Raw genomic sequence first — 23983 nt, 5'->3', positions numbered from 1 at the left:
TGTAATGTTTTCTTATTGTGATTTAGATGTGAATCACTTGGTTGTAGTTTTTAAGTGGTATTTAAGGACTTTATGTGTGTATGCTTGGACAATGTTTGACGTTTGGTTTTATTTCTCTTATTCAGTTGAACACTTTTATTTAATTTAGTTTTATTGTAATGTTAAGTGTTGTGAACTATGCACGTGAATTTGATGTTATTAAAATTAGTACGTGAGCTTTGTTACTTGGTGCTATGTAGTTGACATTATTAACATAAAGCATTGTATGTTTGGTAATTGTTGTTATGTACTCGATGTTTTTTTTTTTTATTTTTTATTTTTTATTTTTTTTATAGTATTTTATTTTTTTATAATATTTGTTATTTAGTTCATGAGTTCAGCTAACATTATTGCAATCCCTTAGTACTTTATATTAATTTTTCTGTTTATATATTGCAATATCTTCGGTTCTAATGCTTTGGTTTTTGCAGGGTATAGGGTATAATGGTCTCCCCCAGTGATCCTTTCTGGCAGTATGATTTTGACGATGCTTATTTTTACTCTGACAATGATGACATGGACATTGGTGGATGTGGTGATGACATGGACAGTGGTTTCAGTGATGATGACATGGATATCGGTGATTGTGATGATGACATGACCACTGGTGTAGACATAGACTCAGAGTATGATAGCGAGGAGAAAGAGTTTTGGTTTGTATTTCCACTTATTGGAGAGATGGTGGCATATTTCCAGCAGCATTATGACAAGCGCCCACAATGTACTAGCATTTTGAGTGGAAGCAATTATATGGCTGAAGTGAAAGATGGCAATTCTATCAATTGTCATGACATGTTCTGCATGACACTAGATCTATTCTATCACTTGGTTCATGAGTTGAAACATTATGGGTACTTGAAGGAAGGGAAGGGGCGTGTTGATGTGTAGGAGTTAGTGGCCATATTTTTGTACATTGTTGGCCATAATACTTAGATGCGACCTATGGTAGACAGATTTCAGCATTCCATTGAAACTGTGGACCACAAGTTTTGTAGGGTGTTGCGGGCTGTCCACACATATGGCCAACATTTAATCAAGCCTGATCCGACTGTGGTAGGCCTTTTAGAGCATTTGTGGGGGAATAATAAGTACTACCCTTAGTTTGAGGTAAATGATTTCATAATATAAGTTCTTCCAAATGGTTGTTCACACATATTACTGTATAGTATTTCAACTAATCGGCAATATTCATTGTAGAGAAGCATAAAAGCTATCGACGGAACACATATTAGTGCTCGGCCTTCAGCAGAAAGACTCTGGTCTCACAAGAGTCGCAAGAGCACTGTTACAATCAATGTCATGCGTGCATGTGACCATGACATGCGGTTTACGTATGTCCATTTTGGTTGGGAGGGAAGTGTCAACGACTCAGGGGTGTTTGAAGAAGTTATTAAAGTCCCGAAGCATAGATTCCTATGGCCACCAGAAGGGTATGTTCTTTAACTTAAATTCTGCCTCATATATATTGTAGCCTTTAAATTTTCATTGCTACAAGCAAGCAGCAGCTATAAAATTGATCTGTGACCAAGCCGTGCCCTTAGGCTTTAAAGATTGGACTTTAAACCTTAAGTTCTGACTATTGCTTCTATGGAATGAGTTAGCAGCAACTATAAAACTGATCTGTGACCAAGTCGTGCCCTTAGGCTTTAAAGATTGAACTTTAAACCTTAAGTTCTGACTATTACTTTTATGGAATAAGCTGGTTGCTAGGTGTTAGTACTCTATATTTATTGTTTTTTTTATTATTATGTGGTTTTAAGTTATAATTTGTTTTGTAGTGGTGCTGTATGCTGAATAGGATTGAAAAGCAAGCTACTAATACATATTCATTCTTTAGTTTGGACAATAGATCGCAAGGAACAAGACACTTGTAGAGAATTGCATGTGTAATTCCATAAGGAGCTGGATGTGGTTCAGTGGTCAGTTAACATTTGAAATGCATGTGCCAAAAAGGTTAGGATTGTGGAGTAACTAGACAATAGTTGTTGCCCTTAGGTATTCATCATTCAATTCCTTGGGCACATTAACTGGTCAATGGTGTCAAGTAGAGGCTGTCTCATTAAAAGCATTTAAAGGATACTTTTTATTTTTTGCAGTACTAGGAGTGAGCAATTGAACTGCATAGTTTGACTTTCATTTATTCTTGGAGAGTTGGGGCTGTTTTTATCTATTGCTATTTTTTAGCCTATTTTTGCAGTGTTTTGGATGCATACTAATTTAAATAATGTTTTTGTTTATAGTTCTCATTTCTTTAAAAGAAAAAAAAAAAATCTTAGATAAGTACAAACTACAAACATACAATTGAGCAATGCAAACCTTTAGAAGGGGCTTGGGATCCTAATTGTGAGGTATTGGACGCTTGCAATCCGTTGTTATTTAAAGAACCAGAATCTTGAGGTTTTACTAGAGATCCCTATTGACATGAATAAAACACACTAGGTTAACTAGTATTTATTTGATAAAAATAGCTTCAAATCTATATCAAGCAAAACCGAAGTAAGAGAATTACTCTTATGCAATACATATATAAAAGCAAATTGTAGATATTCTTAATCCTATACCACAGAGACAATTAAATTCTTAAGCATCCATATCCAAATGATTATAAATGCCACATAGAACCTGAGGTCAACTGCTTGTTTTCCAATGTAGTAGTTCCTTAACTTCCTTTAGTCCCTGAATACAGTGGGTGTCTTTCCTTGACATCTGATTCAAGGCTTCTAATGGTTATACCAAATGGAACTATTATTACATTGAAACGATTTTCCTTTGCATCATCTTCATTTGATTTATTTTATGTTGTTGAATGCTAGAAAATGTCTCCCTTTTTTTGCATTGTTTGATTTACATATTTGGGGGTCTTTTCACTTCCTATTCACTTTCTCTAAATTAATGGGCTCTTTCATGTGACATACTAATTCTAAAACTGTCTTGTCGCTGTCGTGTGGCTGAACCATCTGTTGTTACAATTAGAATGTGTCACATTTTTATTAGACAAACCATCTGTTGTAGGCTATCTTGTGGATAGTAATATGTGTAATTTTTATTATTACTAATTTAGATATGCTATTCTTGTAGGTTCCTATTACTTGGTTGATTCGGGGCACCCCACTAGTGCATTGTTTCTTCCACCACATAAGGTCACTCGATATCATGCCCAAGAATTTAGGAGGAGTAGTAGGCAACTGAGATCAGGGAAAGAGTTGTTAACTATAGAAACTCTTTATTGCGCATGGTGATTGAGAGGGCTTTTGGAGTCCTGAAGGCTCACCTTCCCATCTTGAGTTGCATGGCAAAATATAAGCAATATCGTCAGCGTTTGGTTGTTTTTGCGTGTTGTGCATTACATAATTTTATATGCATCAATAATCAAAGAGATGTAATGTTTAACACATGGGAGAACCTTGACGTTGATAGGGATGATATACAAACTAAAAAAAATGGGGACTCTCCTGAGTTGAGTGCAAGTGCTGAAAGGAGGCATGTGAAGGAGATGTCTGATGCGGCGAAGAGAGTAATGGATGAGTTCAGGGATGATATGATTGACTGCATATGGGAGGAGTACATGCGACGTCGAGGTTGACGGTTGGCATGTCTAAGAATTCATGCTTTTTGTTAGGACTTTTGTATAAAGCTAGTACCCATTCCTATGACTTTTTGTTGGGACTTTTGTATAGGTCTAGGTACTGTGACTAGAAGTCACTTAGCATGATACATGATGCATTCTTTTGGACATTATGATGCATTTTTTTGTAAATTTAGATTAACTGTGGACATGTTTACATGTAATGGCTAATGTCAATAACCTATTGACATTTTTGATGTAATTCCTTTTGGCAATTTTAAAGTAGGTGTATCTAATATCTATTGGTAATGTAAGTACAAGTGGACATGCTTATATGCAATTGTATGTAACACATTTTCGCAATGGAGTATTTTTTAAGGACCATTAGGCAGGTTGTTATTGCATCTTCATTGTCAAAGCCTTGTTGGCAATGTCTTTTTTTAAGGACCATTAGGCAGGTTGTTATTGCATCTTCATTGTCAAAGCCTTGTTGGCAATGTCTTTTGTATGGTGGAGTATTTTGGTGGGCTGTTGGGACTATGTATCTTGCTGTCAGTATAAGTTATTGGCACTAGAACCATATATATAGGTTATATTATGTTAGATGAGAACTCATTAGGCAGGTTGTATTATTATATATTCATTGTCAAAGGCTTGTTGATGTCTTTTGTAACTTATGAACTAATCTTGTAGTTTAACAATGGAAGTTATGAATTTGCTGGTATTTTGAATATTTGGCTGCAAATCTAGATACTCTAATAATAATTGAGCAAATTTTTAGTTGGCTGCAAACCTCGATGCTCTAGTTATGTTTGGCTGCAAATCTGTGAGGTTGTAGACAGTTTTAGTCTTTTGTTAGGGGCTTGGACTCTGCTAAATAAGAGTATCTTGGAACCTTCAGATTGTTGGAGTCTTTGGAATGGGGCTTGATAGCTAAGTCATTTATTTCCCATAATATATGACTTGGAATATTCCTCTGTTTTCATGAGCTTCCTCTTGTTCATGTTTACTTGAGAGTTGTCAAAGGGATATGAGAACAATTTGATAATTGGGTTGGTATCTTATTGGTGTGACACATCGGTAAATTAGTGGTTAAAGATAACGGATACAAGTTTTATGTGGTATTAGAGTTCTGCACAACTTCACAGTAATGGATGCTTGAACTTGCAATTTGTTAGTTGTTGTAAGCATTAAACAAGGAAGATGATAGAAATTGGAATTACTGTATCCAATTGAACCTACATTTTTTTTACACAAAGTTTGTGATCTTAATGTACACAATGAGAAACAAGGATGCCATATTTTGGCTGCTGTAAATTTTCCATTTCTTGTGTTGTTTTCATATATAAAAAGGTCTATGCAATCTTTTTGCCATTCTTAACTGCAAATGGGCTATACTTATTGCCTTGAATTATTTTTTTCTAGCTTGGTAAACTAAGAAAAACTACTCAATATGATTTTTGTATCACTAGGATACTCTTATATATGGGGCTTGATAGTTAGGATACATTTTTTTAACCAAGCTGAAATTAACAGGGAGAAAGATATTCATAAAAGAGTCATTATATTAAATTAAAATGTCAAGTGTTATAGCAGATTGTTGGAGTCATGTGTCCAAACTCAATGGGTTACATATTGCTTATTACATACACCACACTGTCATGGCAGACACAATTGAGTCCTTCCAACATCCTCGAACCTAGTACTAAATAAGTAGAATACAATAAACAACACCCACGAGAGAACTAGAACTTGTTTATATGTGTTCATCTTCTCTTCAGTAATCCTTTGTGCAACCTTACATTTTTCTGCCTTTCGCTTTGCAACTCTTTCCCTTTCTCGTGCTTCTTCAAACGATGTACGTGCTTCCTTCTCACCCTCAGTAGCAAGCATTGCCTTATTCTCCAGCCTCCTAAACTTTGCTATCACGATAGGTGTTGTTTCTGTGCCATGCTTGCAGGTGTTGTTGTCCAACCATCTAAAAAATTTACAATGTTGGTCATCATCCTGCAGTGTACATGACAATATCAATACAGACGAAATGAAGGAATTTATGACATATCACAAACAGTTTAATTAAATGCAAATGTAAACTCACTGGCGTCCATTCCCTACAACCATAAAATCTCCTACCAAAGTTATGGAGCGACAATGATGTCCTAACCACACAGCGATCCATGTCACATAGATGGCCATTATAGTTGGAGTAGTAGTTACTTCCTTCCGACATTAGTTCAAACACCACAGCCTCTGAACATAGCACAAAATGAGTAGTATTTTAATTTCCTATTGCCATATGCTTGCAAGGAATACTGTAAAAGTAAACCAATTTGCTCTTTATTGCAGCTCAAAATTTTCATATAGTGAAAGTGAACTTTGGAAGAAAATAGATTATGCAAGAATATAGGAATGCAGATTCCTTTCAAATGCTCAAAACAACCAATGTCACTGCAGCAAGCATCTCAGCCAAACTAACTCCATTAATGCAAAATGTTATGAAAATTATTCACTAGAGTGCTACATGTCAATACAAAGTACTACTCTCCCAGATAACAATTATAGTAAAAACAAACAAAACCACAAAGGTAGAATCACACAAGAACAATCTAGCAAACTCAGAGCATAGTCACCAGAAACCAAATACCCACATTCCTGACCTCAGAGCATAGACACAAGAAACCAAATACCCACATTCTTGACCTTAGAGCATAGTCACTGAAAGCTAAACAAACTCAACCCTACATAAACAAAATTAAAACACAATTTTCAGTAGTCATGAAGCCATACATCGGGAAAAAAGAGATGTGGGGAAAATAATAAAGCAAGTAGAGATATGAGTTTTGGAACCCATTCATGAATTTCGATGTTCCTTTCGAGGTAGAGAAAGAAAACAAAATGAAGACCAACAGAGCAAGAGAAACAGAGCACTACAACTGAGAAACGAAAAAAACACTCACCGATAATCTTTGATTTTTGCTAGGGATGGTCTTCGACTTTTGCTGATGAAGAATAGAAGTTTTGAACTTTGCTTTCGATGGGTTTGCTATCTAGATGATGAGATGGGTCTCTCTGTTTTCTCGAGATAGGTAGTAGGGGAGATGGGTATTTGTGCTAGAGATGGAATATGTAGTGTGTTGGAGATTAGGGAGATGGGTATTTGATGGAATGTGTTAGAAATGTTGGAGATGGATTTGGAGAGTGTTGGAGATTTGGGGAGAAGGGTATTTGTTGAAATGCTAGAGTTAGAGTGTGTGGGAGAGAAGGAAATTGTTTTTAAACAATTTTTATATGGGTTGAGAGGACATGCGGGATACCGTTCTGAGTATTTGGCAAGGTGTGGGCTCCACTGAAAAAGGGAAAAAGTGAAGAGGAACAAAATCTTAGTTATCAACCAAACAAAGAATTTTGAGTTTTGGGATGTTGGTGAAATGGAGTTTTGAGATATGAGTAATGAGTTTGAGATATGAGTTTTGAGTGATGAATTTTGAGTAATGAGTTAGCCCAATCCAAACAGCATGTTTCATTTTGTTAATGTTATTTATCCTTTTTACTTTTAGCTGGCCTTTCCTCCTAATGAGCTTAATCCTTTTACTTTTTAGGTTCTTCCAAGGAGCCAATGAAAGTAATTAAACCCCTCACACCAATACAATTGTACAAAATTGAGGACTGAACCATTTTTTAGATTTTTCTTGTTAGTAGTGTAGCCATATTAGAATGGGCTTACACCGATGAATAGTTCATTAAGAGTCTATTTGGTATTAACTTTAAGTTTTAACTGCTTTAAAAAAAAGGCTTTAAGTTTTAATTTTTATGTACAACTTTTTTTTTTTTTTTGGTCAGAAGGAATACAAAAAAAAAAAACAAAACTAAGGACCAACACTCAACTCAGGACAGCGCCTGGACACACTTGCCCCAGACATATCTGCCTCAACAAAACCAATCATATCCTTAGGGGAACTCTCAAAAAGAAGGAAACTCTGGTCTTGAACCGACCCCTTCCTAGCCATGAAGTCTGCACAACCATTAGCTTCGCTGTAACAATGCTTTATCCGAACATGAGGGATTTCATAGATCAGCTTCCTGAAGTCCTCGAGGAGAGAAGAAAAGGATCTATTCGAATACTGGGGGTTCCTTAGCATATCCACAACAACCTTTGCATCCAGCTCTATCTCCACCATAGCCAGATTTTTGCCCACACAAAGCATAAGCCCATCCCGAATAGCCCACAGCTCAGCCATTAGACTCGAAGCTGTGCCAATATTCTTGGAAAACCCCACTATCCATCTGCCAGTCCAGTCCCAAATGACACCACCTCCACCAGCCGGACCTGGGTTACCCAAAGACGACCCGTCTGTGTTTAACTTCATCCATCCCTCTTCAGGTTTATCCCAATGAATTTGCTTAATCACTGTGTGGGGCTTCCTTTTCTTTGAGTAGGCACAAAAGAAAAACTCCACAGAGTTGCTTATGATATCTTCTACAATATGAGGATTTTGTGCCTTATTGTTGAAGACATATTGATTCCGGCTTTTCCAGATAATCCACACAGCAAAGGAGAAAATAATTTTCCACGGAGGTTGGTTTTCATCTGTGGCTTTTTCAAACTTGCCATTAGATGCCATCCAATTTTCCAGGTTTGAAACAAAAAAAATCCCTGTCAAAGCCCACCGCTCCCAGCTTATTCCACACAAGTCTAACCACATCACAATTTCTAAGAGCGTGGATAATGGTCTCATTCTCTTTCATACACCGAGGGCAACGGGCATCAACCTCCATTCCCCTAGCAGATAAACACCCATTAACCCCAATACTATTATGAACACACTTCCAGAGAAAGAATTGAATTTTTGGAAGAGTATCAAGCTTCCAAATCCATTGACCACTGAAGGCAGAATTATGGATCAGACCAGAAGCCATTCTGTAGGCACTTTTAAGATTGAACTCCCCACTAGGAGACTCCGTCCACATAATTTTGTCTCTGCTGGACGATGCTAGAGCAAAAGGAATGGCTTGAATTTCAAATTTGATTGGAGAAGGAAAATCAAAGGGAATATGATCCCACCTTCACCCCTCTGAGGATGCGATATCCTTTACTTTCCACTCCGCCACCCCTCTAGGAGAGGACCCTGAACTTGCTGTCTAAGGGAGCCATTCTTTGTCCAAGAATCAAACCAAAAGCTTAAATTACTATCTCTCCCAATCGCCCATCTAACTCCTTGCTGAAAAGATCCTCACCTTTCTTCATACCTCTCTATATTTGAGACCTTGGCAAACTATTAGGATTCCTTGAGTTGAGTCTGCGATTAGTACAGTATTTGGCTTTGAGGACTTGCGCCCATAAACTTTCATTTTCCGTATGAAATCTCCAATTCAACTTGGTTAGCATTGCTAAATTCCTTCCTTTAGCACTTTGAAGCCCGAGCCCACCTTCAACTTTTGGTTGGGTCACCTTCGCCCATCCCACCAAGTGGACTTTTCTCGTCGATTCTGTCGAACCCCATAAAAAGTTTCTGTTTACTCGATCAATGCCCTCCAAAACTCTATTTGGGAGCATGTTACATTGCATAACATATGCTGGGATCGTAGAGGAAGAAGCCTGAATAAGGACAGCACGCTCGGCTGGGGAAAGGAGATTAGCCTTCCAACCAGCAAGCTTATTCTTAACTCTATCCAATATGAAATTAAAATCCAAAGAGGAAGAGCCCGGATGTTTTAGAGGAATTCCAAGATACTTACCAATATTAGTAGTGGAAACAAAACCCAAGTTATCACAAAGAGACTCCCTTGCTTCCCTGTCTACATTTGGCGAAAAAAAGACTCGAGATTTAGCCCCACTGATGGTCTGACCAGTTTGCTGCAAAACTCATCTAACACTTCCCTAATAGTTGAGCAATTGATCTGGTCCGCCTTAGCAAAAAGCACAATATCATCTGCAAACATTAAGTGGGAGAAAGCAATGCCACCTTGGGAGGTTTTAACTGGACACCAAAGCTTCTGGTCACATTTCTCCTCTATGAGCTGCCCCAGGTATTCCATACAAAGAATGAATAAATAAGGCGACAAAGGGTCACCCTGCCTGATGCCCTTAGACGGAAGAAAAGGCTCAAGACTACCCTCGTTAAAAAGAATCAACGAGGAGCTGGAACTCACACAGCTCATAATGAGGTTGAGTAAATTCTGCGGCAAATTTATCTTCGTAAGCACTTCTCGGATGAAACTCCACTCCAACTTATCATAAACCTTCTCCATGTCAATCTTCACTACCATATAGCTAGTACCTCTCTTTTTCTTGCTAATCGAATGGATAAGCTCTTGGACGATAACTGCATTATCAATCCCTTTCCTCCCAGGGACAAAGGCTGTTTGAAGAGGAGATACTAACTTCTCCAAATATGGTCTTAAGCGAGCTACAATGATCTTTGTAACAATTTTATACACTGTGTTGCATAGGTTTATTGGTTTGTAATTCCCTAGAGTTTCAGGACCTTGGATTTTTGGAATAAGCACTATGTGGGTTTTATTAAGATACTTCGGCATAACTCTGTTGTCAAAAATGCTCTTTACTTCCTTCATCACAGAATCCCCAACCACTGGCCAGAAGTGCTGAAAAAAACCGGCGTGCAGCCCATCTGGCCTAGGGGCTTTATTTGCCTTAAGAGACCAAAGCCCAGCCTTAATCTCTTCGGTAGTAACTCTCTGACTTAAAATATCCCTTTCTTCATTGGAAAGACAGACGTGCCAACTTGACTCATGGCTCAGGTCTCTTGTGGATAAGATATGAGAAGTTGAGTAAATATCACAAAAACCCTTACGAATGAAACCCATCACCTCTTCCTCTGCCTCAATCCATTCCCCCACACTATTTTTAATAGCCAAGATATGGTTCCTGTTCCTTCTAACTATCGTCGAAACATGGTAGAACGTAGTGTTTCGACCCCCTTGAACCATTCAATTAACTCGAGACTTGAGCGCCCACAACTCATGCTCTTGGTTTAAAACATTATCCAGCTCCTTAAGGAGCTCGTTTTCAAGCTCTACTAGGGAACTTGATGGCCTGGTAGCCATAGCCCGCTGCACCCTATTCAGCCGAGCTTTTATCTGGTTTTTTTTGGCAAATATGTTCCCAAAGTGGTTCCTATTCCACTCATTGGCCTTTTTCGCAAAACTCTCCGTAGCCTCTTGGAGATGTGAAGACTGGTTCCAGGCCTGAGCTACCACTCTGGGAAAAGACACATCCGAAAGCCAATATTTTTGAAATTTAAAAGGGCGGTTTAGACGCACCCTGTTTTGAGGATTAGTCTCAAGCAAAACCGGACAATGGTCAGAGTGACATCTAGTGAGATGGGTGACCCGAGCTTCCGGATAGAGGAGACACCAGTCCAGATTAGCAAAAAATCTATCAATTCTCTCTTGAATGAGTTTCTGAACTTCCCTTCGATTAGTCCACGTGAACCTTGGACCAGAAAATCCTAAATCCACCATGTTGCATTTATCCAAGCATTCTTTGAAGAGCAAAGACCTGCTGGAATTAACCACTCTTCCTCCAAATTTATCATCCCCAGAAAGGGGTTCATTGAAATCCCTAGCAATGACCCACGGCAAATTATGAAGGTCGGCAACATTTGAGAGATTATCCCATAAAATGCGCCTTTCCGCATTCCTAGGACTAGCATAAACCGCAGAGAACATCCAGTAAGAGCTAGAGGCACGTACCTTAATTGCAGTGTGAATTTCTAGTTTAGAACAAGCCAGCTGCGTCACTTCCACTCTATTTGAGTTCCAGAGGAGCCATAAACCCCCAGCTCGCCCAATCGTTTTCGTAAGAATTGCGCCATCAAAAGGAAGCCGGTTAATAATATCACGAGCCCTGCTACCACCTATACGAGTCTCCATTACCACTAACAAGGTTGGATCATGAAACTTCACAAGATCCTGAACATAACTCTGAAAATTGGGCTTCAGAGCGCCCCTACAGTTCCAGACTACTATATTCATGACTAATCACAGAGGGAAAAAGAAGCGGATCAAATAGGACTAGCGACTCCACCACTATCCTCAAATTCCATTTGATCCGCCACACCACCTCCCTTTTCCGGTCCATCCCTGACCTCCCTTTGCAGAAAATCCGTCTTGGGCACCTCCACAGCCGCTGGGTCTTCTCTTGAATCCTCTGATTCTGACCCACTGCCAGTCATAAGAGTCGAACCACCATTCTGCCTCCCTTCCTTACTCCTCTCATAACCTTGAGGAATTTGCACTTCCTTAATTTCTTCACCCGTGTAGCAACTTGCCCGCTGTTGCGTTCCACCCATCGCAGACTGAAAGGTGAAGATTTGTTCAGCGTTAGACCCACGACTTTCTACAAAATGATTCCTTTCAAAACTAGAACTGTCTTTTAGCTTAGGACTACTGCCCATACCACCTTTTGACAAAATTAATGATGCCCTGCTTCTCGTAATCTCTTTTTTGCCCTTTACTGAAGGGCTAAAAATTGATCCTGAGCTTCCAATCCCACCCCTCTCCTTGGGAGGCCTCTGACTTAAGCTTTTCGGCCCAGATGCTATTTGTTGCACCACATGTTGCATTTGGGCTCCATTAGGCATAAGGCCCACTGAGACTTTCCTCTTCCCTTCACGCCTCAGGTTGTCGCTATCCCCACCTTTTGATGAGCCCATAATTTTAACCGGATTATGGTCAGTGGGGACCTCCTTTTTTGTCGCTTTATTTCCACCACGTCTCTGTGCCACGACTACCCAAGGACCATATGGATCATTGAGATTGTCCTCTTCCATACCTTCACGCGATCCTAATGTGCCCTCACACTTTTCTGGATCTTTGGTCGTACCCGGTATGGTACCTGAGCTGTCTGCCATGTGAACGTTACTATCCCGGCCTCCCTGCTCCGATGAACATTCCCCCACCTCCGTTCTCCGTGGCTGGTCATTTCTAATCATATAAAGACAGCAATCCCTTCGATGGCCTATTCGACCACAGGAAAAGCACAGCTGCTGGATTCCTTTGTAACTAATAGGCTGCTCTTTGCCGCCGATAAGCAATGCCGTGACCAATGGTTTCTCGACGTCAATCTGGATGCACAAGCGTGCAAATCTTCCCCTTTGTTTTGTTCACTGTATGCGTGTCTATTCGAAGCACTCTTCCCACCGCGTTACCAATAATCTGAAGAGCTTCCACATTGTAATACTCAATGGGAAGTTCATTCAACCTCACCCATACTGCAACCGAGGAGATATTTTCCTTTGAAGGTTTAAAGTCTGGTTCCCAGGGTCGCAGGGACAGGAAATTTCCTCCAATAAACCATGGTCCATTCTTGAGAATCGCTTCACAGTCTTTTGAAACCGCAAATCGGACTAGAAAAAACTCCTTGCCCAAACCCACACAGTCAATTTTTCCCACTGGTTTCCATAGAGACATAAACCTCTCATGTAAAAAGGAGAAACCAACTGACCTGCGGAAGACTTTCACGATGAGAGCTTTGCTCCATGGGGATCGGAACCGGCGTTTCTGTTCCTTAGAAAACTTTACGGGAATGAGACCCTCTCTAAGGTACATGTACAACTTTTTCAAAATTCAATTTCTTCTACATTTTCTCACTTCTTCAAAATAATTTAAGGTACAAATATATTTTAGATAACTTGTACCCAAACATATACTAAACATTTAACCAGAGTCTTGTTTGCATAAAACATTGGACAAAGTTTGACTTGAGATGCTTTTTGGGTGGTATTGTTTGCCTCGTGAACTTTTTATGCAATATATATTTTTCATTGGTTTTGGACCTTTGGTCCCTCCCATGTCTCTCCACCTGTTTAATTAATGGGGTTTTTCGTCTGCTGCTTCTCTCATTCTTCCCATCAAATCCATGGTCTTTTGCTCAAATTTATTAATGCTAAATTCCCAATTTAAAGCAAGAATAATGAGGATTTGCTAGCCCCGTTTGGAAATCTTATTCAAGATGCCCAAGCTTTAGCCGCATCTTTCTAGCGCTGCCAATTTTCTCATGCCCGTAGAAATGACTCCACGGCTCAACTACTAGCTCGCAAGGCTAAAGAAATGGCTGATATTGTTATTTATTTATTTATTTTTTTTTTGAGAAGAGTCTGATATTGTTATTTGGTTTGGAAGTTTTCTTCCTAATGTTTCTGTTTCAGATCAGTTGTAATCTGTTTCCTCTTTCAATTGATTAATATTTACAAAGCCTTGTCAGTTTCTCAAAATGAAAAGAAAGCTAATCTTCACATCTGTTGTGGCTCCGCTTTGAATTCCTAAATTTCCATGAAAGGAAAAACAAATGTCAAAAACAGAAAAGAAAAGGCAATTTGGCATGTAATACTAAAAGCAAAACCGAAAAAAACATTTCATTATCAACCAGAAACTCATGTACCTTTAATGTGGCCAGTAGACGTTGATGGAAATAACTGCCCATTATCTCATTTATGCCACATGGAAGGCAACTAACTACGCATCATGGAAGAAGATTGGAAAACTAAGTCAATTAGGCCAGTTGTATAATTTAGTCACTTTAGTAACTTAGTCTTTTAGGATTTCTCATTTTCTCTAGTTGTTAACTTGTGCATATTTTAAAAGTCCTATTATTATGTGTTTCTGGACCCCAAACCCAGTCTATGAAGTTAAATTGCACTTTGAGCTAGTGTAAGTATACCGAAATCCATCTCAAAATAACTGCAACAAATGTTAGTCCATCTCAATATAACAACAAAAAATCTTAATCCATCTCAAGTAATCTAAAAAAGATAATTAAAAGGTTAAAATTAACTTTTGATTAAACAGCTATGTTTGTGAAAGGTAAGAGTTTGATGTTGGATAAAGTTAGAGTCTTCGAGGATAGTATGGCTGAAGGCCAGTGGGGCACCTAATAAGGATGTGTTGGAGTTCAAGGTCACACACCCAATCCTCAAATGGGTTTGGTAGCAAATTTGACTGTGCCAGGTACAACAACAAAGATGAAGCTCAAAAATCCCTAGCCAACTATCTCCATGCCCAATCTAAGCTTGTGACACCAATTCAAAAGAGAGAGAGAGTGAGAGATAATTAGTGGCCAAACATGAGTTTTGGCCATGATCAGAGAGAGAGAGAAGCTTTTTTTATTTTTTATTTTTTTTATTTTTAAATTTTAAAAAATAATAATAATTCAATAGGTTTTTTTACAAACATTATTGAGAGGTTTGAATTGAATAAACTCCAAAATTAGAGTATTGAAATTAAATGAAAGTGAAGTTATAAGACTAAATTGAATTTTAGACAAATTAGAGGGTGTAATTTGTGACTTAACCAATTTTAAATTGATTTTTTTTTTTGAGAGAGTTTCAAATTGAAAATTATTTCATGTAAGCAAGTTTGATTCTATTTATTTATTTCTTTTTTTCCAACACATTCACTTAGTCTGTACTTTCCTTTTATTATTTATTTTTTCCCCCTCACCTTAGCTGTCACTATCCATGATCCATGATCCATCAATTTTTTCATATTATATGCTCACTCCAAAGTCAGTCCTCCTTGGTGGTTCAATTTTGTTCACCTTAGTTCATTTAGCAACCTTTTAGTCTCTGAACTGAAGTCAGTCTTCTCAAACTTTTTTTTATTAGCAACCTTTAGGGATGTCTTCATTTTTGTATCGACCAGCGCATGGATCCATATCATCTCTACCATCACAACAGCGGAGAAGCTCATTACCTTCTCCACTTCCCCATGACACACGACTTAAAATCTTTGCATTTGTGATCCCTTTATTTGTCTCATTTATACCACTGAAGTATCTTAACACCGATTTTAATCCTCATGCTACTCACCCAAGAACCATGAAGGCTTTCATTTACATCTCGATTGTCTTCTGTGTGTCTTCCATTGCTGAAGCCAAGTTCAACCGTGTAGTTGATAATATATATGGGCCTGTTTTTGGTCACATCAGCGAATTCGCAGCCATACTTGCAGTGATGTTGCTAGCATCTATAGGTTTTCCAGCCCCACTTACATGGTTCGATTATATTGCTTTCATGTTCATACTGATGTTTTCTTTTCTCAGCTTACTTGCTTGGTTAAGAAGATGGCTTTATGAGAAAACAAGGAAAGCAGTGCAGTTTGCACTAGAATGTTTATGTGGACTCATGGTGGGAATCTCAGTGAGGTATCATCGCCTTCTGCACCATGATTGTTCAACCTTGTTGCCTATCACTTCTACTAGTATATCAAGGGTACGAACTCCGTGAAGCTATTTCAATTTCATGTTAAAAAATCATTGTTCTAATAAAGGTTTCAGATAAAAGGTTATTTACACATTTGTGAAGACCTTTTTTGGGACGTTGATTTGAGCCATTCAATACAAATCAAGCTTTCACTAATCCCCCTCTCATCTCTGAGTTTGCACGTTCTCCTTCTCTGATTCTCTCTAGCCGAACCAAATTGTTTCATAGCTTTTTAGAAAAAGAAGGAAAAAAAAAAAAAATGCTTTATATATAGCTATGTGTATTCCGCATGATTTTGCGCAGAATCCTTGTAAAATCTTAGATGGTAAAATCTTTATTATTAGACCAAGACATCAATTAGTTTTTGGTATAGGTGGAGATTGAACCTCAAATCTCTTATACAACAATCAGAGACTTTACCAGTTGAGCTAACTGGAACTCATTTTGTTTCTATTTATTTAATATTCATTTTGTCTAGTATATTCACTTGGTTTCTAAATTTGCATTATGTTATGATGATTAATTGATGATGAGTATGGTTCATTATTTGTTACGTTATACGTATTCTAAATCAATGAAAGTGAGCTTATATTTTCTTTGTAAGTACTGTAATATGCTCCTTCACCTCCTCTGTATACTTTGTTTTTCATTATGTGCCCTATTTAGGGCCTAAGGTTCTCTTTGGTTGGAGGCAGGGGTGTCACACGACACAAATACAACACGGGTTTTTATGGGTTTGGGTTGGGGCTTAGCAAGTTCTGGTCATAAACGGATTGATCCGAAAGAGATATAAAAAAAAAAAAAAAAAAAAAAAAAAAAAAAAAAAAAAAAAACGTGTTATAAGTGGGTTGACCTACGTGACCCGTAATCGTCACATTTGATACATCAATTATTCGTCTCAAGTTCTCAACATGAAATAACCCATTTAATACAACCTGTTTAAATTGTATACCAAATAAATATTCATTTTATTTTAGATTTGTTAAATACCTTTTATATCCAACTTATATTTTAAATTAAAAAAGAAAAGTGAGTAATTACAAAAACTTATAAGTGATATAATTGGAAGTTGAAACTTTACAAACCCTAAAGAATCTATGCCCTAAAGAATCTATGGATGATACTCACAATCATAGTCATGATCAGTTTACTGGTTGCTCCAGCTCTTTCAATATATATATATATATATATATATATGGATAAAAGACATTAACTTCATTAAATACGAATAGAAAACGATAATACATCATGGAGAGAGCTTGCTCAAGAAGAACTCTCTTCAATATTGATACTTAGTATTTGGCGAATTTTGTGTATGTTATATTTTTGTTGAACTATATTATTTGATTTGGATTGAAGTGTATGCACATTTTTTGGGATGTAAATAATTTATTTCTAGATGGATGGTATCATGGTATTACATCATGGATTTAATATTTATTAAGCATTATGATGTTATTTTGAACATTTTGAAAATGTGTTTTAAGTATTTGATGTTATTATTAACTTTCAAATTGTATCCTTAATAGTTAATAGGCGTTTTTATATTATAAGTTTGTATTAAATTTGTTGTTTATTAAATTTATAACAATATTTATTAGGTGCTTTTTTTGAAGAGGGTTAAATGGATTGAATTTGTGTCAATTCAACCTGTTTAATATTAGGCAGGTTGAAATGGGTCGTGTTACATTTGTGTCACTCCAATACAACTCGTTTATTAAGCGTGTCAAGTGGGTCGTGTTATATCAACCCGTTTCATTAATAGGTCGTGTTAGGGTTAAAGGGCCATGACATGATTATTAAATGGGTCGAGTTTGGGTTGAGCCATTTAACTAAATACCCTTACATCGATACGACATGATAACCCAAATTGATATCTGTAGTTGGAGGAGTGGAAAAGTGAGAGGATAAAAAATGGAAATGATTAATAGAAAAGTGGGAGGACATGAAAAATTTAGTTTTTTCTTATACGTGTTTGGTTGAGAGGATGGAAAAGTTGAGAGATGGAAAACTCATTTGTTTGGCTGAGAAGAAAAATGAGAGATGTAAAATGAAGTTGGTATAAATTTACAATTACGTCCTTATTAAAAAAAAAATGTAGCACATATTTTTATTAAAAAATTGTGTATAGACACTTTTTTATTTTTTATTTTTAAAAAGCACAAGCCAAAAAGATCCAAAATAGATTAAAAGGAAAAAGAAAAAAGAATGAGAATGAAAGAAACAAAATAAAACCAAAAACAAGAAAAAGAAAAAAAAGGGAGATAAGCACCCAAAAAAATAAAAAAGCATAAGCCAAAACCAACTAACAATGTGAATAAAAGAAACCAAAAAACCAAAAATACCCCAAAAACAAAAAGTTGCTGAAAAATGACAATTTAGTCCAAAACATACGATCCCCTTTTCTCCCTCATTTTCTCCTTAATTTGGGGAGAGTAAAAGTTTTGGTGGGCTCAAGGATAAAATAGCCGGCCCTAACATTTTTCTCTCTCCCTCTCCCTTCCGACCAAGCACCTCTTTTACCTACTTTCTCTCATATTTTCCACTCCTTTTTTCAATCTCCCCAAAATCTTCCCAAACAAACATATCCTATTAATAGTAATGGCAATGGATAATTATAGCTGGGATAGTCTTATTCCTTATTTCATTTTTTTTATTGCTTTGACTCGTTCAATTTTAGATTTGTTTAGCTTGTAATTTCTATTTTGTTGACTTGATGGAAATGTAATGGATATTAGAATGTGAACTTCGAAGTATAATGCATTTGGGATTTTTTTTCAAAGAAAAATTTGTTGATATGCCAAGTTCATTTTGAAAAACTAGAAATATAAATTTGGGTCCTAAGATGTTTGGTCCAAATGTACGAATATGATAGCCAGCTATTACATGAAGATATTGGTAGCTTTAGGAATTTTTCTTGAGGGGTTATTAAGAAACTTAAATTAAACAAAATTTAATATAAAAAAAGAAATTGAGTATATTGAGTTATTGAAAACACACACACACACATGAAATTTTACAATTTTCTTGTACGAGTTTTCATATTTTGAAATCGTTTCATAATAGTTTATTATTAGTTGTCGTTATCTATTGTCAATATAAGTGTAACCATTTTATTTTGTTAAGTTTGTATAATATTTTTGTTTTTATGCAATTGTGGTTAAATATTTGTCATTGTTTATATAAAAATATTTTAAAATAAATGACAAAACTCAACTCCATTTGCAGTATATAATTATTAACCCACATGTAATCAAAGTGTGCAAGATTTAAAACAAGGTGTGAAAAATATTTTTATGAGTAAATTAACTTGAACCCAACCCATAAATAATATATATATATATTATTTATTTATTTATTAAGTAAGGGGGTTCATTTGAACCCCAAGTGTATGTGCAGCCACCGTTGCATGATGAAAACTCATGTTACAAATCTTCTACTGCTTATTAGAAAACCTTTATAGGTTCGTTTGGATACAGCTTATTTTGCTGAAAACTGAAAACATTATAGCAAAATAATTTTTAAATGTGTGAATAGTACCGTGGGACCTATTTTTAATATTTTTTTTTTGATTAAAGTGGGTGTGGGTCCCGTGAACAGTGCATGAACAGTACATAAACAGTGCGTAAACAGTGCTCAACAATGCACTTGTCCCCTAAAGCTGAAACGCGTGAAAAAAAAAAAATGCAAAGAAAACGCAGACGCAATAGACGTGCTATCCAAACAGTCACTATGTATTGTTGGTTTTAGATAGATCCATATTCATGAATTTTATTTTTTTTAATTTTTTTATGATGAGAATCTATTCATGAAGAACTTTTTATTTTTGAGGGAATATTTATGAACTTATTTTTGAATGTTGACATTGATGATTCTCCCTTTATCAGTGGGTTGATAGGACTCGAACGTTGATCTTTAGGCTATTTCCTGTAATACAAAGGACACAGAATCAGAGGGGACCGGTGGGGGACCGGCCAAAAATCCTCCGATGATCAAGTTAGTTACTTTGAACTCTCTGTAACGAAGAAATGTTCTCTCAAAAGTAAAAGTGTCTCACCCCCCTTACCTTTCATCGAAGAAGCCTTATATAGTGTGTGTGTGGAACGGTTTATCTGTTTAGGAACCGTTCCCAATGTCGAGGAGTCCGGCGAATTAGGAGTAACTTCCATAACCGCTGTGGAAGTTACTTAGGTCGGACGCTGATGAACTCGTCCATCCATAGTCAGGATGGACGACACCTCAAGGATGATCTCGTCCATCTTCAGTGGAAGATAACGAGATCATCTTGGAAGGCTTGACGTTCATAACTGATAAATAGATCTCACGAGGTATTGCTCATCCATGTATGGACGAGGTTCGCCAGTACGCTTGTAATTTTCATCGCCTATTGTAGCTTCTTTTGTTGGACGAGACATATGGACGAGTTATGGACTTGGGGATTTATTTATGACACCATCAGTTGCCCCCTCGTCCATGTGAGTCGTCCAAATGGTTGAACGTCTTTGGACTGGTAATTGGTTATTAATTATTCGCACCACGTGTCATTTTTTTATTGGTGGCTAATTTCGTCGATTTATATTTCCGAGGTAGATGCCACGTGTCGCTTTCGTATTGGCTGGGTCGTTTCGATTACCTAGGTCAGCATCCTATAAATAGTGGAATGCCTCCCTTAACCCTTTTCATTCCAGAGATTTTCTTCCTTGACATCCGTCGTCTAGAGCCTCGTCTAGGAGTTTCTCTGCGTCTAGAGTCTTCTTCCGTCTAGAGCCAGGTACTCTTCTTCTCCTCGTCTTTAGGTTTTAAGTTTCTTGTTAGAGATGTCCGCTGCCTCCTCGTCTACTGATAGCCTTAATAAGGCCATAGACGAGTACTGTGAGGATACTAGTGAGAGGTCTAACTCTAGCAGTGCTAGTGATGAGAGTGGAGGAAGCACGGACGAGAACTACTCTTCTGGGGCCCCTGGGCTCCCTATTGAGGTCGTCCAAGAACAGCTTAGGAGAGCTTCTGGCTCTCAAGCTGGTTCTCCGTCCAATCCTACGGACGAGGTAGAAACCGTCTTCAGCTGCGCTGTAGGCGTCCATTCTAAGACGGACGAACAGAGGTTAAATAGCCTTAAATCCTGGTATCAAATCCCAGACGAGTTTAACCCTAGGCTGCCCGTCCGTGGAGAGTGGTGTTGTGAGCCCCGTTTTGGTATAGGCGTCTATGAATCTTACTTTTTAGGTGGCCTTAGGTTTCCTTTAAATGCCTTCGATAGAGAGTTATTAGTTAAGTTAGGTTTAGGTGTTTGTCAATTCAATCCTAACGCATGGAGACTAATTATCTCCATGCAAATTTTGTGGAGGGAAGTTTTTGGTGGGGACCGTCCTCTTACAGTGGACGAGTTCCTTTATTGTTATAAACCTTCTGCCATAAGTCAATCTGAAGGTTTTTATCAGTTTACTGCTAGAGGGAATGATTGTAGGTTGATCAAGTCCCTAGCTTCGTCTGATAGGAAATGGAAGACGGAGTTCATTTTCGTTTCAGGCTTCTGGGCAGGGAACCCTGTGGACGTTGGCAGGGATCCCTTTCCCCCTTACACTGGGGAACTAGGGAACCTTCGTCCAGAAGGTACGTCCCTTCCCCTTGTTTATTTTTATTCTTACTTCTATTTGATATATTTACAATTTCTAACCTTTGTTTGTTCATTGTGTTGTAGCTGCCAAACGTCCGTCCCTGAGTAAATTCCATCGTGACCGCGTCCATAGAGCTCGTCTACATACAGACAGGAGCTTTCGTTCTCTTGTCACGCTAAGACGCTTAGCCAAGTGGGGTTTAGGTCCTGAGCCTTCAGACGAAGCTATCGCCCACGAAGTTACTGTGCGAAAAAGTAAGTTCTTAGCTAAACCTCCTTTTCTTTTTCTTTTTTTGTGTACCTTCCTAACTCGTTCATCTCGTCTTAGGAATGTCAACAATGAAAGAGAATAGAGGGAAGGAGATTGCAGGAGAGGGGAAACGTCCTGAGGGTCAAGCCCAAGATCGTCCTGAGGGTCAGACTCGTCCAACGGTTGGGGACAAAAGGAAGTTCTTGCCAAAAAATATTGACTTGGAAGGGCTCCCCAGTCGTAGGGACAAAAGGGTCAAGTCAGGCTCGTCCAAGGTGGTCAAGTCCAAACCTCCCCAGTCCCAGCCTGCCGTCCAGATAGTTGATGTGGACTCGTCCACTCCAGTGGAGTCCACGCCGTCCAAGACTCCACCCAGAACTCCTTTGGCCAAGTCTACCACGCCTGGCTCGTCCCAGCATTCCACGAACATTATTGAGAACGAAGACCTGGCTTGGAAACGTTTCCAGATGGCTGTCAAGGACGAAGATATAAACGTGCTACAACATGGGTTTAAAGGAATTTGAACATTCAGGCGTCCATGACCTCTTCAAGGTATGTCAGTATCTCTCATCCTTATTTGGGTAGCCACTTTTCCTCATTTAATCACTCTATGTTGCTTTGTCTATTCATAGGCCATGTCCAAGTTTATAGCAGCGTCTAGACAGGCAACAGAGCTGGACAAGACGAGAGTCTTGTTGGAGACGAGGATTCAGCAGGTGAATGCTGAGTGTAAAAAATGGGCTGGGGTTGCTGAAAAAGCTAAGGACGAGGTCAAGGAACGTAACAAGCTGATTGAGGAGCTAAGGACGGATGCAGTGGAGAAGGATACGCGCATTGATCATTTGCAGAAGATGAATGATGAATTGAATGCTCGTCTCTCCAAGGCAAAAGAGGACGCTGTGGCTGAGTTCAAGTCGTCCAAAGAATATACAGACACTTTGGATCGCAATTATGCAGCTGGTTTTGAAGATTTCAGAATGGACGCTATTGAGAACTTCCCTGAAGTTGATTTTAATGCAATCAAGCTTAACCTTGCTGCTGCCACAAGCTCTCTTCTCCAGACTGGCTCTGATGACGTCAACGTGGAAGACGATGCTAGTACCCAGCCTCAGGACGCACCAGTTGTGAATGCTCCCCCTTCTTAGGACGAGACTTTTAACCTTAGTGGTTTTTCTCTTTTTTTTTATTTGGTCCTTTGTTTTTGGACCTTCCTTTATGTAACAAGAATACATTATACTCGTCCATGGTTTTAGGACGGGTTTTTAAGTAGTTTCTGCTTTCCAAACTAATCAGGGTTTTTTGGACGTAGGAAGTCTACCCTTTGAATGAATTTTTATTATCTTTGCATGGACGAGTGATTTCATTTTCATGGACGAATGTTGCCAAGCTATTTTAACTCCAACTTTAGCTCGTCCATATCGAGATTACATATTTTTCATGTAGTCTAACTCGTCTTAGTAGGTAGTATTTTTAATTAGCTTGATTCGTCTTAGGACTTGCAAACTAATTTTACTTACCATCTTACTTATTTTGCCAACTTTTTCTCTCGTCCAGATTTTGGATTGTTTCAGTTGGCTCCGTCTCGTCCATGAGTTGGACGAGTGTGGATGTGGTTTTTTCCTTAGAAAATTTAGACGTTACATCTCTGCGTCTAGAGATTTTGTTCGTCTTGGATCTTTCAACCCTCTTGAGGATTGACTTGGACGATAATATCATGGAGAAATTTCACACAACATTTAGCACATAACATAAATATTGTTTACAGACAAGGCATATGCATACTGATGCCTTTTTATTTAATAAATACATACTTCATGACTTCGTCCATAACCATAACACAACTATAATAAGTAATAAGATCATAGTTTCAAACTCCACACATAAGCAACACCAAATATAATAGTATCAAACACAAACAGCATCATACGTAGTAGTAGGGTAATTAGACTTATAAGACCCAGTCTCGTCCATAGGTTCACTCTTACTGGTAGTACCTCCTCAGGTGCTCCACATTCCAAGGATGTTCCAGCTTTCTCCCGTCCAGGGCCTCCAGGTAGTAGGATCCTTGCCTTTTACAGTTGATAACTTTATAGGGTCCTTCCCAGTTTGGGCCCAATTTCCCATGTGCCGGGTTCTTGGTCGACAAAGAGACCTTTCTCAGGACGAGATCTCCAATGTTGAAACGCCTAGGCTTCACCACCGCGTCGTACTGCATAGCCATGAGATTCTTATACTTTGCTGCCCGGTGTTCTGCATTTGTCCTTACCTCGTCTATTAAATCGAGGTTCAGACGA

At 38.1% G+C, this 23983-nt stretch overlaps 3 protein-coding genes and 1 long non-coding RNA gene across 4 annotated transcripts; 3 read left to right on the top strand and 1 right to left on the bottom strand.

The window, feature by feature from the left end:
• The first annotated feature begins 472 nt into the window (after positions 1-472).
• On the top strand, positions 473-3962 carry LOC115967920. The gene is made up of 3 exons (XR_004086590.1): positions 473-1146; positions 1237-1469; positions 3118-3962. It is a non-coding gene; the product is annotated as an uncharacterized LOC115967920 (long non-coding RNA).
• Positions 3963-10552: 6590 nt separating this feature from the next.
• On the bottom strand, positions 10553-11599 carry LOC115966942. Its single transcript, XM_031086068.1, has one exon. It carries the CDS (start codon positions 11597-11599, stop codon positions 10553-10555), a length of 1047 nt encoding a protein of 348 aa, XP_030941928.1.
• Positions 11600-20234: 8635 nt separating this feature from the next.
• On the top strand, positions 20235-22181 carry LOC115966941. The gene is made up of 4 exons (XM_031086067.1): positions 20235-21435; positions 21524-21694; positions 21768-22104; positions 22157-22181. Exons 1-4 carry the CDS (start codon positions 20643-20645, stop codon positions 22179-22181), a joined length of 1326 nt encoding a protein of 441 aa, XP_030941927.1. The 5' UTR covers positions 20235-20642.
• A 1-nt stretch (position 22182) lies between these two features.
• LOC115966940 lies at positions 22183-22834 on the top strand. The gene is made up of 2 exons (XM_031086065.1): positions 22183-22241; positions 22322-22834. Exons 1-2 carry the CDS (start codon positions 22194-22196, stop codon positions 22832-22834), a joined length of 561 nt encoding a protein of 186 aa, XP_030941925.1. The 5' UTR covers positions 22183-22193.
• Positions 22835-23983: the final 1149 nt, after the last annotated feature.

Source organism: Quercus lobata, chromosome 11 (assembly GCF_001633185.2).
Source record: "Quercus lobata isolate SW786 chromosome 11, ValleyOak3.0 Primary Assembly, whole genome shotgun sequence".
In the NCBI taxonomy this organism is placed as follows: Eukaryota; Viridiplantae; Streptophyta; class Magnoliopsida; order Fagales; family Fagaceae; genus Quercus; species Quercus lobata.
The sequence above is the reverse complement of the archived record's forward strand: the minus strand, read 5'-3'. Positions and strand labels throughout refer to the sequence as shown.

Coding starts and splice junctions, on each gene's coding strand:
- LOC115966942 (XM_031086068.1), bottom strand. CDS start 11,599: ATGAATATAGTAGTCTGGAACTGTAGGGGCGCTCTGAAGCCCAATTTT.
- LOC115966941 (XM_031086067.1), top strand. CDS start 20,643: ATGTCCGCTGCCTCCTCGTCTACTGATAGCCTTAATAAGGCCATAGAC. Junction 21,436..21,523: donor AGGGAACCTTCGTCCAGAAG/GTACGTCCCTTC, acceptor ATTGTGTTGTAG/CTGCCAAACGTCCGTCCCTG. Junction 21,695..21,767: donor CGAAGTTACTGTGCGAAAAA/GTAAGTTCTTAG, acceptor ATCTCGTCTTAG/GAATGTCAACAATGAAAGAG.
- LOC115966940 (XM_031086065.1), top strand. CDS start 22,194: ATGGGTTTAAAGGAATTTGAACATTCAGGCGTCCATGACCTCTTCAAG. Junction 22,242..22,321: donor GCGTCCATGACCTCTTCAAG/GTATGTCAGTAT, acceptor GTCTATTCATAG/GCCATGTCCAAGTTTATAGC.